Consider the following 14478-nt stretch of genomic DNA (forward strand, 5'->3'; position numbering starts at 1 on the left):
AAATTTTGCATTTGAATCAACTTTTCGCATCTTTCATTATTTTTGTCTAATTAAAAATTCTTAGCATTATTTCAGAATCAGAACGCCACTACAACTATAAACTGTCAATGTCAAAATCATAATTAAAAATCCAGAATCCTCTTCACCTCGTCTGGTGTTATCTAATAAAATAACCGAGAAATGGGTCTAGTAAAGAAGGTAATTTTCATTTTTTATATTACCAGACGCAGTTTTATTTAATTTTCAATGTTCGTAATTATTTGTTCCATGCCTTGCACATGTACTATAAATAAATAAATATTATTTTGGTGCGTTAACTTAAATATTATTATGGTGCGTTTCAGACCACGGGCCTTATGGGGCTGGCTGTGGCGCAGAGCCCTCACCATACACTGGGTGCGTTGTACGGCAAGATCCTGCGAACCCTGAAGAGGATGCCAGAGACGTCCGTGTACCGCAAGTACACGGAGCAGATTGTGCGCGAACGGGCTGCCGTGCTCACACAGGTATCTTTTACTATTTGATACATAAAAACTTAAAAATTTAATTCACTTTTACGCGTACACTACTGTGTGAATTCGCCATCGCTCCAGCACTGCAAAACTGACCTTAAAATATACTCAAAGGGGATAGTTAAGTGAGGTACCTACTTTAAATTTTTCATAGTTTAATTTATATTTTTGAGTGTAAATCTTAAGGGGATCCCATGCCCCAATGACCTTCAATCAGAATCCGTTAGTTTTCTAATGTTCTTTGTAGCTTATCATATTAACAGCAATGGCTTTAAGCGATATAGTATCCCATATTTATTTTTTATTTTTAAGTATGGAGCCCTTATTTTATCAAGGATATTGAGATGTTGGAGAAAGTTCAACGTAGTTTCACCAAGATACCGAAGAAACTCAAAAACATGTCCTATGAAGAATGACTACAATTCTTAAAGCTCACAACCTTGAAGGAGCGCAGAGAACGCGGAGACTGATTGAGACATACAAAATACTAACCCAACACTACGACCTTAAAGATTTCCATAAGATGCTAGAACGCAATAGTAACAACCGTCTGAGAGGTCATCAGTATAAGCTGGTGTCTCACAGGTCCTACAATAATCCTCATAGACACTTCTTTAGCAACAGAGTGGTCAACGCTTGGAACAAACTCCCAGGGGATGTAGTAGCGGCCCAAAGTGTCAATGAGTTTAAGAATAAATTAAATAAGCACAAAGCAAATTCTACTCAACACTGAGAACTCGGTTTATGACTCTGGATACAGGCATTATCAGTTGTTTAAACTGCCTGCCTGCATTACAAATAATAATAATAATAATAATATTTACTTTAAAGTTACAATAGAATAGAATTCATTTATTCATGGTAAACTACATTTCATACAAACATATTATAAATAAATAAATAATAAATATAAAATGGTTTTCTGGCCATAACTTTTGTGTTAATTGGTTTAAAATTAAAACCTCAGACAAATTTGTAGAGACGTCAAAGATGAACCCAAATACGTAGATTTCGTATATGTCAGATCTTTCACAACAATCAAGATACAAAACAAGTGTTTTTTTTTCGTGTTTCAGACTAAAGATGTGTTTGAAATTGAGAAGGCAATCAACTGTGGTCAAGCTGAAGAGCTCATCGTCCAGGCCGAAAACGAACTGAACTTGGCCAGGAAAATGCTGAACTGGAAGCCCTGGGAGGAGCTTGTTGCCCGGGCACCCAAGGGCCAGTGGGACTGGCCACCTACCAAGTAATAGATAACAACAAATTACATTACATATTAGTTAATGGTGTTTAGTACCAAATTACTGATTAAATTGTCTATATTATATTAATTGTTTCATTGTCACTCCTCGGTCCTCGCTCCCTCGTTGTACTACCGCCCACCCCAGTGGGACCTCAGGGGCCCATTTCTCGAACGGTATTAGACTAATATTATTAGTGTGTTGCCATGGTAACCCATACGACTTGACAGTTCGTGTACTTACTAATAATATTGGTCTTGTACAATGCAAGCATCGCACATTTCTCGCGTCAGCATTTAATATAATGAATGATTGCTGTTTATGCGATTACGCTTTAATTCGATTTATATTTCAGTTTACGTACATACGTGCTCCTAGCTAGTACTCATTATATACCTTGGTTATAAATAAAGACATATACATAAATCAGTGTTTCCATCAAGATATCAATCAACCATCAAGATCAAGAATCATATCAGCTCAGATGTACAACCCGTACATCTTTTGGTCCTTCGAAGCTTATCAGTGACTGTGGCAGTGAGTTCGTCCAAACGGCCTCCCACAAGCGGGTCTCACCGTGCGGATTGTCATTGTCATAGGAGTATCAGTTCATCATCGAAGATCATCATTATCAAGATTATCAAGAGACGTCTGCTATCAAGCCAAGTAAGAGAAATCTGCTACGGCAAATAAAATCAATATCAAACATCAATATCAAACATCAAATCAGTGGCCACAGTATTATCAATTATTTATTGATTAATACTTATTATCAATATCAACTTTAATACCTATCAATCAATCAAGATGAGTTTAGAAAAGGAAATGGAAACGATTCGCAACGAACAAAATCAGCTCATGGCCAGTATGAACAGGCTATTTGAGAACTACAAAAAAGATGGTCCAAGCCGCCGAACTGTGTCTAACATCAATAACAAGTTGACCGGCCTCGACGGATTTTGGCAAGAGTTTCAAAACAATCATGCAAGGTTGGTAGCATTCCAGAACGAAGATTGCACTTATTATGCCGAAAAGATTTATAACAAAACCAAAACCTTCTACGAATCAGCTCGGTCTGTATTGCTAGATCATTTGGATACAGCAAAAAAGGCTCCTCTATCACCGAGGCCTAGGCCAATCTCACCGAAGCGAGCAGAACGTTCAACACACCCTTCGCCAGAAATGTCCAATTGGGCAGAAGAAAAAACAATAAACACTAAAAATGAAGAAGTGCACCCTGAGCCATCAAATCACCAGAGCCGCGCCGTCCCTCAACCACAACAATCTGAAAATCAAGAAGAGACGGACATCCGGGCTCCAGTCAATCCAGGGTTCGCAATTCCACCTATTTTCAATTTCACCGAAAACCCAAGCGTCGATGCTGCCAAATTATCAGAGAAGATGAGAAAACAACAGAGCAACTTCAAGGCCTTCGCGCGTACTTTACATTACATCGACCTCTCCACCGTCAATGAAAGGTGGGAATTGGAAGATTTACTCAAATCAGTCCAGTCTCGTTGGACAACAATTGACACTCTTCACTGGGACATCGACAGTGAACTTTTCGAAGATGACGAAACCTACAATCAAACGTTCTGCAAATATGAGAAGAAATTCCAAGACATCAAAAAATCTATCAATTCGAAAATATGGTCCATGGCTCACCGGGAGAAATCAACCCCCGTCATGGACATACCGCCGTTTAGTGGTAATTACCAACAGTGGGTTTCATTCAAGGATCTATTTAATGAAGCCATACATCAAAATCGCTCCATGTCCAACGCTCAAAAGATGCAATTCTTGAAAAATAAGGTCAGAGGTGAAGCTGAAAAACTCATTCAACATCTCAACATCAGCTCAGAAAATTATGACACCTGCTGGGAAATCCTAAACCACAGGTACAACAACACAAACCTTGCCGACCTTAAAGGAGTTTCTAGATTTCCTAGAAATGAAGTTCACATCATTTGAAGCAAGCCGCCGCAAGTTGGACACACCAAAAACACTCCAACAATCAGAAGCATCAAGAAAGCCTTACTACAAATCATTTGTAGGCATTAAAGATACATCATTATCACAAAATAATTCAAATGATGTTAAATCAAGTTATTATCAAAGAAAACATTGCCCAGTTTGTAATAAGAATCACGGCATATTTTATTGCGAAACATTTCAAGGTGCAAAGCCAGAAAGCAAACGAGGCATTATTGCAAGTTTGAATTTATGCAAAAATTGCCTTTACAATCACTACGATAAAGAATGTATTTCAACAAGTCGATGCCGCACGTGTCAAGGAAAACATAATACGCTCGTACATGATGCCTACATTCAGAAACAAGATACTTCCGACCTACTTAATAAACGGAAAACTGTTGCAACAATTACGCAAGAATGTAGGAATAATATAGAAGTTTTATTAGCAACCGCCCTCATCAAAGTAAGGGCAATAGATGGAACTTATCACATTCTGAGAGCCTTTATTGATCCTGGAGCACAGATGTCACTGATCACGGAGGCTGCGGCTCAACTTCTACAAATACCCCGAGAAAGCTGTGAAGATACTATGTATGGCCTCGGCATTAATGGAAACACCTGCAACGGTGTTATAAACGTCACCATGTCCTCAATGCACTGTGACTATCAATTTGATGGCGAGTTATTTATCATGAATAAACTCACTCTTCCACTACCGAATCAAACCTTCGTCAAACCCGATCTGTCGCACTTAAGAGGACTTCCACTGGCAGACCCGGATTACAACATCAGCCGCCATATCGATATAATCTTAGGAACAGAAATCTACGCTAAATTCGTCCAAAATGGAACAATAATAGAAGTCGACGGCCTCCCTGTAGCCCAGAAAACAAAACTTGGGTACATCATAAGCGGGAAGGTCCCATTGCCATCGTATCAATGCTGCACCGTCGTCAACAATATGACTGATATCTCGCGCTTCTGGACCATAGAAGACATCAATGAAACATCAAATTTGTCATCAGAAGATCAACATTGTATAAACTTCTACCGCGAAACTACATTTCGACAAGAGGACGGAAGATACGTCGTTCGATTGCCCTTGAAGCCAGAGATGGAAAATGCTCTAGGACATTCAAAGAACATGGCCATAGCACAGTTCAGGCAACTCGAGATCAAGTTTCGAAAGGATCAAAATATCGAGAGAGAGTACAAGAAGTTTATTCAAGAATACATAAGTTTAGGCCATATGCGCGAATGTACAGACGAAATCGACGGGCCACCCAATTCGACAATAGAGTGCTTTTTGCCACATCACTGCGTGAAAAGACCTGAATCAGCAACTACATCTCTTAGAGTTGTGTATAACGCGTCTTCCAAAACGTCAAATGGAACAAGTCTGAACGACATCATGTTCAGCGGACCCAATTTACAACACGAATTATTGTCACTCATCATTAAGTGGAGACAATATAAGGTCGCGTACGTTGCAGACATAGAAAAAATGTTTAGAATGATTGGTATAAACATTCAAGATCAAAAATATCAGAAGATCATTTGGAGAGACAACGAACATCAAAGGTTTCGCGAATACGCATTAACGACCACAACCTACGGCACCAAAGCTGCCCCCTGGTTAGCCATGATGACGCTAAGACAGCTGGCCAAGGACGAACGCCACAATTACCCCGAAGCGGCTAAGGTCGTAGAAGAGAGTTTTTACATGGATGATCTTCTACACGGCTGTCACGATCTCGAATCAGCGAAGAAAATGAAACAAGATTTGATCGACCTATTAAAATCAGGAGGGTTCAATCTTCGCAAATGGGCATCAAACACGCCCGAATTACTGCAAGGAGCTATCAAGTCTCAAGATCAGCAACAAACTTTCGAATTCAAAGATCAAGAAACAACGAAAACACTGGGTCTACGCTGGCACCCGCAAGAAGATATATTTACTTTCCAACTAAAAATAACACCACTATCAACTCAAACATCTATCACAATGACAAAGAGAGAGTTACTGTCAAGTATAGCGAAAGTATTCGACCCTCTGGGGTGGCTGTCGCCAGTAACCACAAAATTGAAGTTACTGTTTCAAAATGTCATATCAAATGACATTGGATGGAACGATCAAGTACCCCATAATATCAAGAAGGAATGGTACACAATTTCACAAGACCTACAAACTATCAAAGAAATCAAAATCCCGCGTTGGCTAAATACCTACAAGAATCAAGACCTTGAACTACACGGTTATTGCGATGCATCGACTAAAGCATACGCGTGCGCAATCTACTGTCGTGTCGTCTCTACCGATGACAAAAAATCAACGCCGCCGCCAGTACTGATAGCAGCGAAAACAAGGCTCATACCGTCCAAAAAATCGGTGACCTTGCCTGGATTAGAACTGTGCGCAGCTCTACTTCTATCAGCCCTCATGGAGAAGATCAAGCAATCCCTATCTGAAAACAATATCAAATTGGTCTGCTGGTCGGACAGTACAGCAGTGCTGGGCTGGCTAAACGGCGAACCTAGCAAATGGAAGCCATTTATAGCCAACAGGGTTACGAAAATTACAAAAATCATACCGCCGACTTGTTGGAACTACGTCAAGTCCGAAGAAAACCCGGCCGACTGCGCTAGTCGCGGAATCACGGCCCAGCAATTACTAAAGCATCCTCTTTGGTGGAATGGTCCAAACTGGCTATCAACATACAGTGAAAATCAAGAAAGGCCCACATTCACTACGGATCAAGAGGTTAAAACATCAAAACAATGCCACGCGGTAACATGTAAACAATCAGACGGGGACATTATCAATGAATTAATAAACAAGCATAGCAACATGACTCATTGCACCCGCGTACTCGCATGGATACTACGAGCGGCTTCGCGGCGTCAGCAAAACTCGAGTTACCTAACAGCTGACGAGTTAAGAAGCGCTAAAAATAGAATAATCAAGTACGTGCAAGAAAGAGAGTTTTCAAATGAAATCATTAATTTGAAAACAAATCAATCAGTGGATTTAAAAAGCAATATTTTGAAATTAAGACCTTTCCTGGATCAACACGGAATGTTACGCGTTCGAGGACGACTTCATAACGCACACATTAGCTGGGAAATGAAGCATCCACTTATCGTTCCACATAGAGGTCGCCTGACGGAGCTGCTTATAGATCAAGCACATAAAGCTGTTTTGCACGGAACCGCCAAACTCACTCACTCCAAGCTAAGAGAATCAGTCTGGATTGTAGGAGGTAATAGAGCAACGAAAAATCTCCTACGCCGTTGCATAACGTGCCTTAAGCAGAAACCTCCAAAGCTATCACAACTCATGGGTGACTTACCTGAATCAAGGTCAAATCCATCAAGGCCATTTTATAATACCGGTGTAGACTATACAGGATACGTATCAGTGAAGGCAAGCAAGGGTCGCGGCATCAAAACGACTAAGGGCTACATTGCTGTGTTTGTCTGCATGGCGACAAAAGCTGTGCACTTAGAGCTAGTTTCAGACCTAAGCTCAGAATCATTTCTGGCCGCTCTACGCAGAATGTCCTCCCGACGTGGAGCACCCCGTCACATCTTCAGTGACAATGGCACGAATTTTACCAAAGCCAACAAAGCAATAAAAAGGGAGTATGAAGAGATCACTGCCACGCTAGATGAATCATTCTTCAAAGCCATCAGCGATATGAACATCAGCTGGCACTTCAATGCACCTTCGTGGCCCAGCGCGGGCGGCCTGTGGGAAGCCGCCGTCAAAAGCCTCAAACATCATCTTCACCGAGTGCTGGGAGAACAACACCTAACCTTCGAAGAATTTTCGACTCTATTAGCACAGATAGAGGGTTGTTTGAATGCACGTCCACTGTGTGCATTGACCGAAGACCCTGACGACTTGGACTATATCACGCCGGCACACTTTTTAGCAAGTGGTCCGACTCTCCACATCGTTGAGACTGAAAGGGACGAGCGTACACGGTGGCGCCTAACACAGAAAATATTCCAAGATATATGGAAAAAATGGCAAACTGAATACTTGTGTCAGTTACAATCACGCTGTAAATGGACGCAACCCAAGCCCAACATTGAAATCGGCGACGTCGTAATCATTCACGACGCAAATCTACCTGCCGGCAAGTGGGCCCTTGGCAGAGTATCAGATGTTCATGCAGGAAAGGATGGTTTAGTCCGTGTCGCTTCAGTAAAGACAAAAAACTCAATAATCAAAAGGCCCATCATCAAGCTGTCAAAGCTGCCAGTATCAGAAAATGAAGCATCAATCGGTGAAGAACAGAAAGAAAACTCATCGGCCACGCCCCCTGCAAGACAAACAAAGCAAAGAAAACCAACAAAATCCAAACTCATTGGTTACATCACTATGGCGCTTATGCTGTTTATGTTATTTATATCGCCGGCACAATGCACTCATGACGTATCACGTTTCAAAGACGGTCAAGGCATTTACTTTGATAAAATAACAAATATGAAACTGGCACGAGACGAGTGGAAACTTGTAGTATATTATGACATCAATTCATACTGGGAAGGATCAGAACTATTTTCCAAATACATCAAGCACTTGGAAAATATGTGTCACGCCATTAAAAATAAACAACAGTGCAACATCGTACTCAATCAACTGCGACACGCCTATTCGGAATTAAAATACTACGACAGCATGCTACTCGGTCAACGCGTCGAATCACCACGAAAGAGGAGGGCATACTTCAACGCCGTCGGTTCGGCGTGCTCGACGATCAATTCGCCGGACAATACCAGAAGGACATCGAACTGACCAGAGCTAATGAGAAACACTTGGCTGGAGGAATCAAACCTCGGTTATAGAAGCGGAAGCCAACCTATTAAAGAGAGTTGAAACATCAATGCAAAATCAGCACAAAACTTTCGACCGAGCACAATCACATTGGACAACCCCCTGAGAGACAAGATCATCGCGTCGCGGCAACTGCGCTCAACTCTACAAATACTTCTATGTTTAGGGGATTTACTTCTATCAAATAATTTCATTCCACTTAAATGTTATTTCACTCTAACAATCAGTTTTATATAAAGATATCTCAGCATCTCTTATCAACTTCTCATCTCCTGGCGGGGAATATGTACAATGCAAGCATCGCACATTTCTCGCGTCAGCATTTAATATAATGAATGATTGCTGTTTATGCGATTACGCTTTAATTCGATTTATATTTCAGTTTACGTACATACGTGCTCCTAGCTAGTACTCATTATATACCTTGGTTATAAATAAAGACATATACATAAATCAGTGTTTCCATCAAGATATCAATCAACCATCAAGATCAAGAATCATATCAGCTCAGATGTACAACCCGTACAGGTCTAATACCGTTCAAGAAATGGGCCCCATGTGACTGTACCAGGTATGTTTTTCAAATATAGTTTATGCTGACATAATATCTTTGAAACACATACTTGGTACTGATTTTCTACCTTAACACAAACAAAATGAGGTTAATATTTATAACATGACGCGCGAGCTGGTGCGCCGTGTAATGGATGCTCGCGAACGTGGCCAGCAGGTCGCAGTGTTATGCTGCGACTTATCGAAGGCTTTCGATGTTGCTGACCACGGCGTCCTCGCCATTATGGGATCGAAGGCAAGGCGCACGCACTCGTATGCGATATGCTGCGCGGGCGGTCACAGGTGGTGGTTTCCGACGGAGGTAGAGTGAGATCAGAGCCTATATCTACGACAATGGGCGTTGCTCAGGGATCGTCGGTATCCAATATACTTTTCTCGTTGCTTCTCAACGATCTTCCAGAAGCCATAGTGGAGGGAGAAGTATATATGTATGCCGACGATGTAGCCGTGGTAGTGCGTGCACCTGACATTGGCAGACTCGAGCGGTGTTTGAATATAGTCGCAAACCAGGTGTCGCAATACTTCCGGAGCAATGACCTGGTACTAAATCTCAACAAGACCCATTTTCTTCACTTCTATCTCGGGGATCGGGGCCCAAGAAACCTTGGAGTGTTTGTGGATGGTACCCAAGTTGGTCAGGTTCAGACTACCACATTCCTGGGTTTTGAACTGGACAGAGGGCTGCAGTGGGAATCGCACATAGGCAGAGTGTGTAACAAGCTAGCGAGCGCCTGCCTTGCCCTGCGCCGTAGACGCGCTAAAGCGAGAGTGGTGCCCAGAAATGTGGTACGGTCGTGTTACTTTGCCACTGTACACTCGCTCCTACAATATGGCGCAGAGCTATGGGGTCGCGCTGCCGAATGGGAGCGCGTCTTTCGCATGCAAAAGAGAGCCGTCCGAGCGATTGTGCAGGTGAGTCAAAGCACCTCCGCAAGACCTTACTTTAAGGATCTTCGGATACTTACTCTGCCCTCCCTTGTGATATTCCAAGTGGCTACATACGTGCGATGTCACCTTGACGAATACTCAAGTGGAGCGGATATCCATGGGCGAAACCTACGAAACGCCCAAAAACTCGTGGGCGTCAGGCATAAATTGGCGAAATCCGCAAAACTGTCACATATAATGGGACCGGCGGTTTACAACAGTCTGCCACCACACGTGACGGAAGCGCCGTCACTAAACAGTTTTAAATCCAGGCTAAAACGGTGGCTTATCGAGCACACTTTCTATAGTTTTGCAGATTTTATTAAATAGTTATTACCTAATGTTATTGTAGGTATAATTTTATTTGACATGTATATTGATAACGCTAATTGTAAGTTAATTGTAAATTTTTATTTTTTTATTTTAAATGTAATTATTGTATTTATAACGCTAATTTTATTTTAATTGTTATTTTTTATTTATTTAATTTTTAATGTAATTATGAAAACGACATAATATGAATTATTATGAATATACAAATATGAAATATAAACATGCCAATTGCCAACCAACCTTATGATTCTTGTATCTTATTTTATTTTTATTTATTAAGGTCTACCACCAGTTATTACATCTGACATTTAATTTACGTCAAACCATAAGAAACATTCAGTGACGCATAACTAATTAGAGGTAATCACAGAAAAGGAAACAGTAAACTTAAAGTAACAGTTAATGGCTAAATAACAACCTAATGAAGGGTATATACATACTATTTTTTTATGTTAATATTTAATAATTTTCGGAACCTGGGCAATGAGTCAGAATGAACGTCACAGCAGTGGCCGTGCTTGTTTAACAATCTACACAGTCGTGGAATGGGTGAATATATGGGCGCCTAGGACGGTTTTCTTGATGTCTTTTAAAATGTTCTATGACATGATTCTTAAGTGACTTTTAATATGTTTAAAAACATGCACAAAGTTGTAAGTCTACTTTTGCAGTAAGTTAAATTGCTGACAGTGGCAATTTATATCACACTCGAATAAAACAATTTATTTCTTAGTAACACTTTTTATTTCCTCAATAAATTCATGTAAGGTCTTAAACAAAATATAATAAACATGTAAATCCTAAAGCTAATATCATTTCGCTGTAAATGCATTCACCGAGTCTCACACAAGTTTTCATTAAGTACTTGTCATAAACTGCTCCTGGGGCCCATTTCTCGAACGGTATTAGTCTAATATTATTAGTGTGTTGCCATGGTAACCCATACGACTTGACAGTTCGTGGACTAATAATATTAGTCTAACACCGTTCGAGAAATGGGCCCCAGTTCGTGGACTAATAATATTAGTCTAATACCGTTCGAGAAATGGGCCCCTGGTTGGTCAAAGACCAGTCAACACTAAACTGCACTTTACTAGCTGCCCTTGTCTGTTCGTATTCTACTAGTCTTTGGTGTGCCACTGTGTACAAAATGTATGTAATAGTAAAAAAATGCCTTAGCTGTTTACATTATGCTTCAGTCATTGGTTTATATTATATCTATGTGCAATGGTTCAGAATGCAAATGTGATGAAAAGTAGAATTAGGACAAGTGCTGGTATTTGTATATTGTTACAATAGTATTTGCTAATTGGCACAGGATTAATTGTACATTATCACAAGATGCGTGAGTTAGGTCTTCACATTAGATGCGGGTTTGCACGCTGCTCCGGTGTGCGAGCGGGACATCGCTATATACGCGCATAGAGCTAACACGCTCATACACCGCAATGTGCGAATTCGCATCAGTGTAATAACCGCGTAAATATATTACAGTATACTTCAAAAGGTTATCCTGATTGTTTATAAAAGAGACAGATACAATAAAACTTACTTGAAAGTACATAGATAGCTCTGATATTTCTTATTGGTTATAATTGGTGTTAAAAAGGTACATAGCCGAGTTACAGTATCAGTAGGTATTATTGTTTCATGGGTTCAGATTTTTTGTCAGTACAACTTTATAAAGCATAGCCTTAGATTAAAACTAGCTGCTAGTCCATCGGATGAACTTCAATGTCGAAATAGACGGATGGAACTATATGTACATAAAACTGATAAATTATTATTACAATGAGTATTATTAACACGCAGTTAGTGTCTCTTACCTCAGTTTTCTTTTTTACTTTGTTCAATGTAAAATATCTAAAAAAAAATACAAAAATGTGTCATGAATTGAAATCTTTGTCAAACACCTAATTATACAAATAAATCAACTGATTTATAACAAGATAGATAATTTGTAACTAAGTAATACATTTTAAAATACATGTTTTCTCTCTTTCAACAGTAATAGACAATTCTACAATAATTCATAATACATAGAGTAAAAAGTTTAAAGAAGATATAAATGGCAGCATTTGAGATATCCCTGGTAACTCACTTGTTGACGAGAAATTAATTAACGCAACCGCACATTAATGCTCTTGCAAACTTGAAGGAATGAACTAGTACTGAATTAATTACTGAGTAAAAAAATATCTTCATAAATATTTAAACCTAAATCTTATGTACTTATTAAACAATAAATAACAATATATAATCACTTAGTTTATAATACTTGTCACCGGCTACACAAAATATCAAGTACAGAATGGATGTGAGCGTTGTAAGATTATGTGGACGTGACTCCCTTCCGAGCCACCAGCAGGTTGAGCACAGGGTGTTTTTTAATGTAGCTAACGGCTTTCTTGTGTGTCACCATTGTGAAGTCGTAACCATTGCACTGTAGAATCTTGTCATGCATTCTTAGGCCGGATTTAGCTGCAGGGCTCCCTTCGTGAACTTCAGTTACATAAATTCCCTGAAAAATGGGAAATTAGTAAATAGACAATGTTTACAAATAAAATGGTTTGTAAATTTAGTATGTAGGTTTTATAACTGAACATTAAATCCCAGTGTCATTTTAAGAATGTCCATAGAAGATAGAATGTTTCTACCTTATCTTTATTGACAAAAACTGTCTAGTATCTACTAGACACTTAACTTAAGTAAAAATTCTACGTCTATAGAATTTTTAATTAAGTAAACAAAACTTGGAACGGGTTGGGGTATAGCGAACTGGCTTTTTGCCTTTTTTTTCGAACAACAACTTTTTATCACTTCATTATGGAAGAAATGTTAAAACAAGTATCTTTTGTTGTTTAATTTTTCTCTAAGATCAACCATTATGAAGATAAACGGTGTAGTAATCGTCAATTTTTAAAGGCGTTAGGAACAGTAAATTTAAGTAACAGAGGTAAGATAGGTGCGACGACAAGCAAAGCAAGGAATGTGTTAGGTTGACCATGATTAAACAGAGCCAGCGCCAGAACAGACATGTTATTGTACCTACTATTGTCAGTTACAACCTAGCCTATCTCAATAATTATTGATCCTAGAGAAAAATGTTACATGACAAGATATACTTAATTTGACATTTCTGATTCACACATCATTTCTTCATGACACTGTAATTTTGTCCCAAGAGCGGCCCCCCCTTTGCTATACTCTAACCAGTCTAACCCTAGAACGTTTAGGACAGTCCAATGCACCACAGTTTCACTTAATTAGCTCGCTAAGTGCTAGCGGTACTCACATTGTCGGTGTACCCCTGAGGGCTTTTGCGGTAGTCTTGGTCAATACCACCGCCTATTTTAAACCCACATTTCATGACCTCCCTTCCTTCTGCATCTACTCCAGCTTCTTTTTGTAGGGTTATTGGTATCTACAAACGAAGAACATCATGAATTCACTTGGTTCGAGGAATCAGAATGAAACAAGGTGGGAGTGGTCCCAAAACTTACACTTAGGCACTCCATTGCCGTGCCGGCTTGGTGCTGAAATGCCATTTTCGCCATGATTGTAGTTTATTATTATTACGTTTTTGGATTAAATCTAGAATTGTGTAAACAACAGCTTTATGTTAAATTTATAGCACAATAACAACGAAATCGTTCGTGGACACACAAACTAACCATAAACTATAGACTAACGCGAGCAAGACATGAACAAACGACAGACTATGTTAGCATCATCATGAAGTGGTATATTTGTCAAAAATTTCAAAATGATACAAAATTCAGTTTAACCACTACGTTAAGACAATTTCAGAGTGGTATTTTTCTAGCTAGAACATTTTTTGTTTTCATGCATGAATCTATAGTTGGTCAAACCAAGTTGTCAGTAAATAAGAACAAAAAAACTATACTCATGCTTTTCTTTCGGGTGCTTAGGCATGAGTGGGGGGGGGGGAACTGTCAGAACTTTCAGTAGGAGTAGCAGAGAAAGCGTTATTATTGCTTGTCTTTGTTACAGTCTCACTTTTTTTTTTATTCCCCACCGTAAATTTGTATGGTTTATCTCACAGATCTACTCG

At 39.6% G+C, this 14478-nt stretch overlaps 2 protein-coding genes across 2 annotated transcripts; one reads left to right on the forward strand and one right to left on the reverse strand.

The window, feature by feature from the left end:
- The first annotated feature begins 146 nt into the window (after window positions 1–146).
- LOC134755690 (NADH dehydrogenase [ubiquinone] 1 alpha subcomplex subunit 5) lies at window positions 147–1839 on the forward strand. The gene is made up of 3 exons (XM_063692238.1): window positions 147–198; window positions 345–506; window positions 1589–1839. The coding sequence occupies exons 1-3, from the start codon at window positions 181–183 to the stop codon at window positions 1760–1762; spliced, it is 354 nt and encodes a 117-aa protein (XP_063548308.1). The 5' UTR covers window positions 147–180; the 3' UTR covers window positions 1763–1839.
- Window positions 1840–11124: 9285 nt separating this feature from the next.
- LOC134755596 (tax1-binding protein 3 homolog) lies at window positions 11125–14095 on the reverse strand. The gene is made up of 3 exons (XM_063692077.1): window positions 13907–14095; window positions 13699–13827; window positions 11125–12924 (listed from the first exon to the last, which is right to left on the reverse strand). Exons 1-3 carry the CDS (start codon window positions 13958–13960, stop codon window positions 12736–12738), a joined length of 372 nt encoding a protein of 123 aa, XP_063548147.1. The 5' UTR covers window positions 13961–14095; the 3' UTR covers window positions 11125–12735.
- Window positions 14096–14478: the final 383 nt, after the last annotated feature.

The sequence above is a fragment of the Cydia strobilella genome, chromosome 3 (assembly GCF_947568885.1).
Source record: "Cydia strobilella chromosome 3, ilCydStro3.1, whole genome shotgun sequence".
NCBI lineage: Eukaryota > Metazoa > Arthropoda > Insecta > Lepidoptera > Tortricidae > Cydia > Cydia strobilella.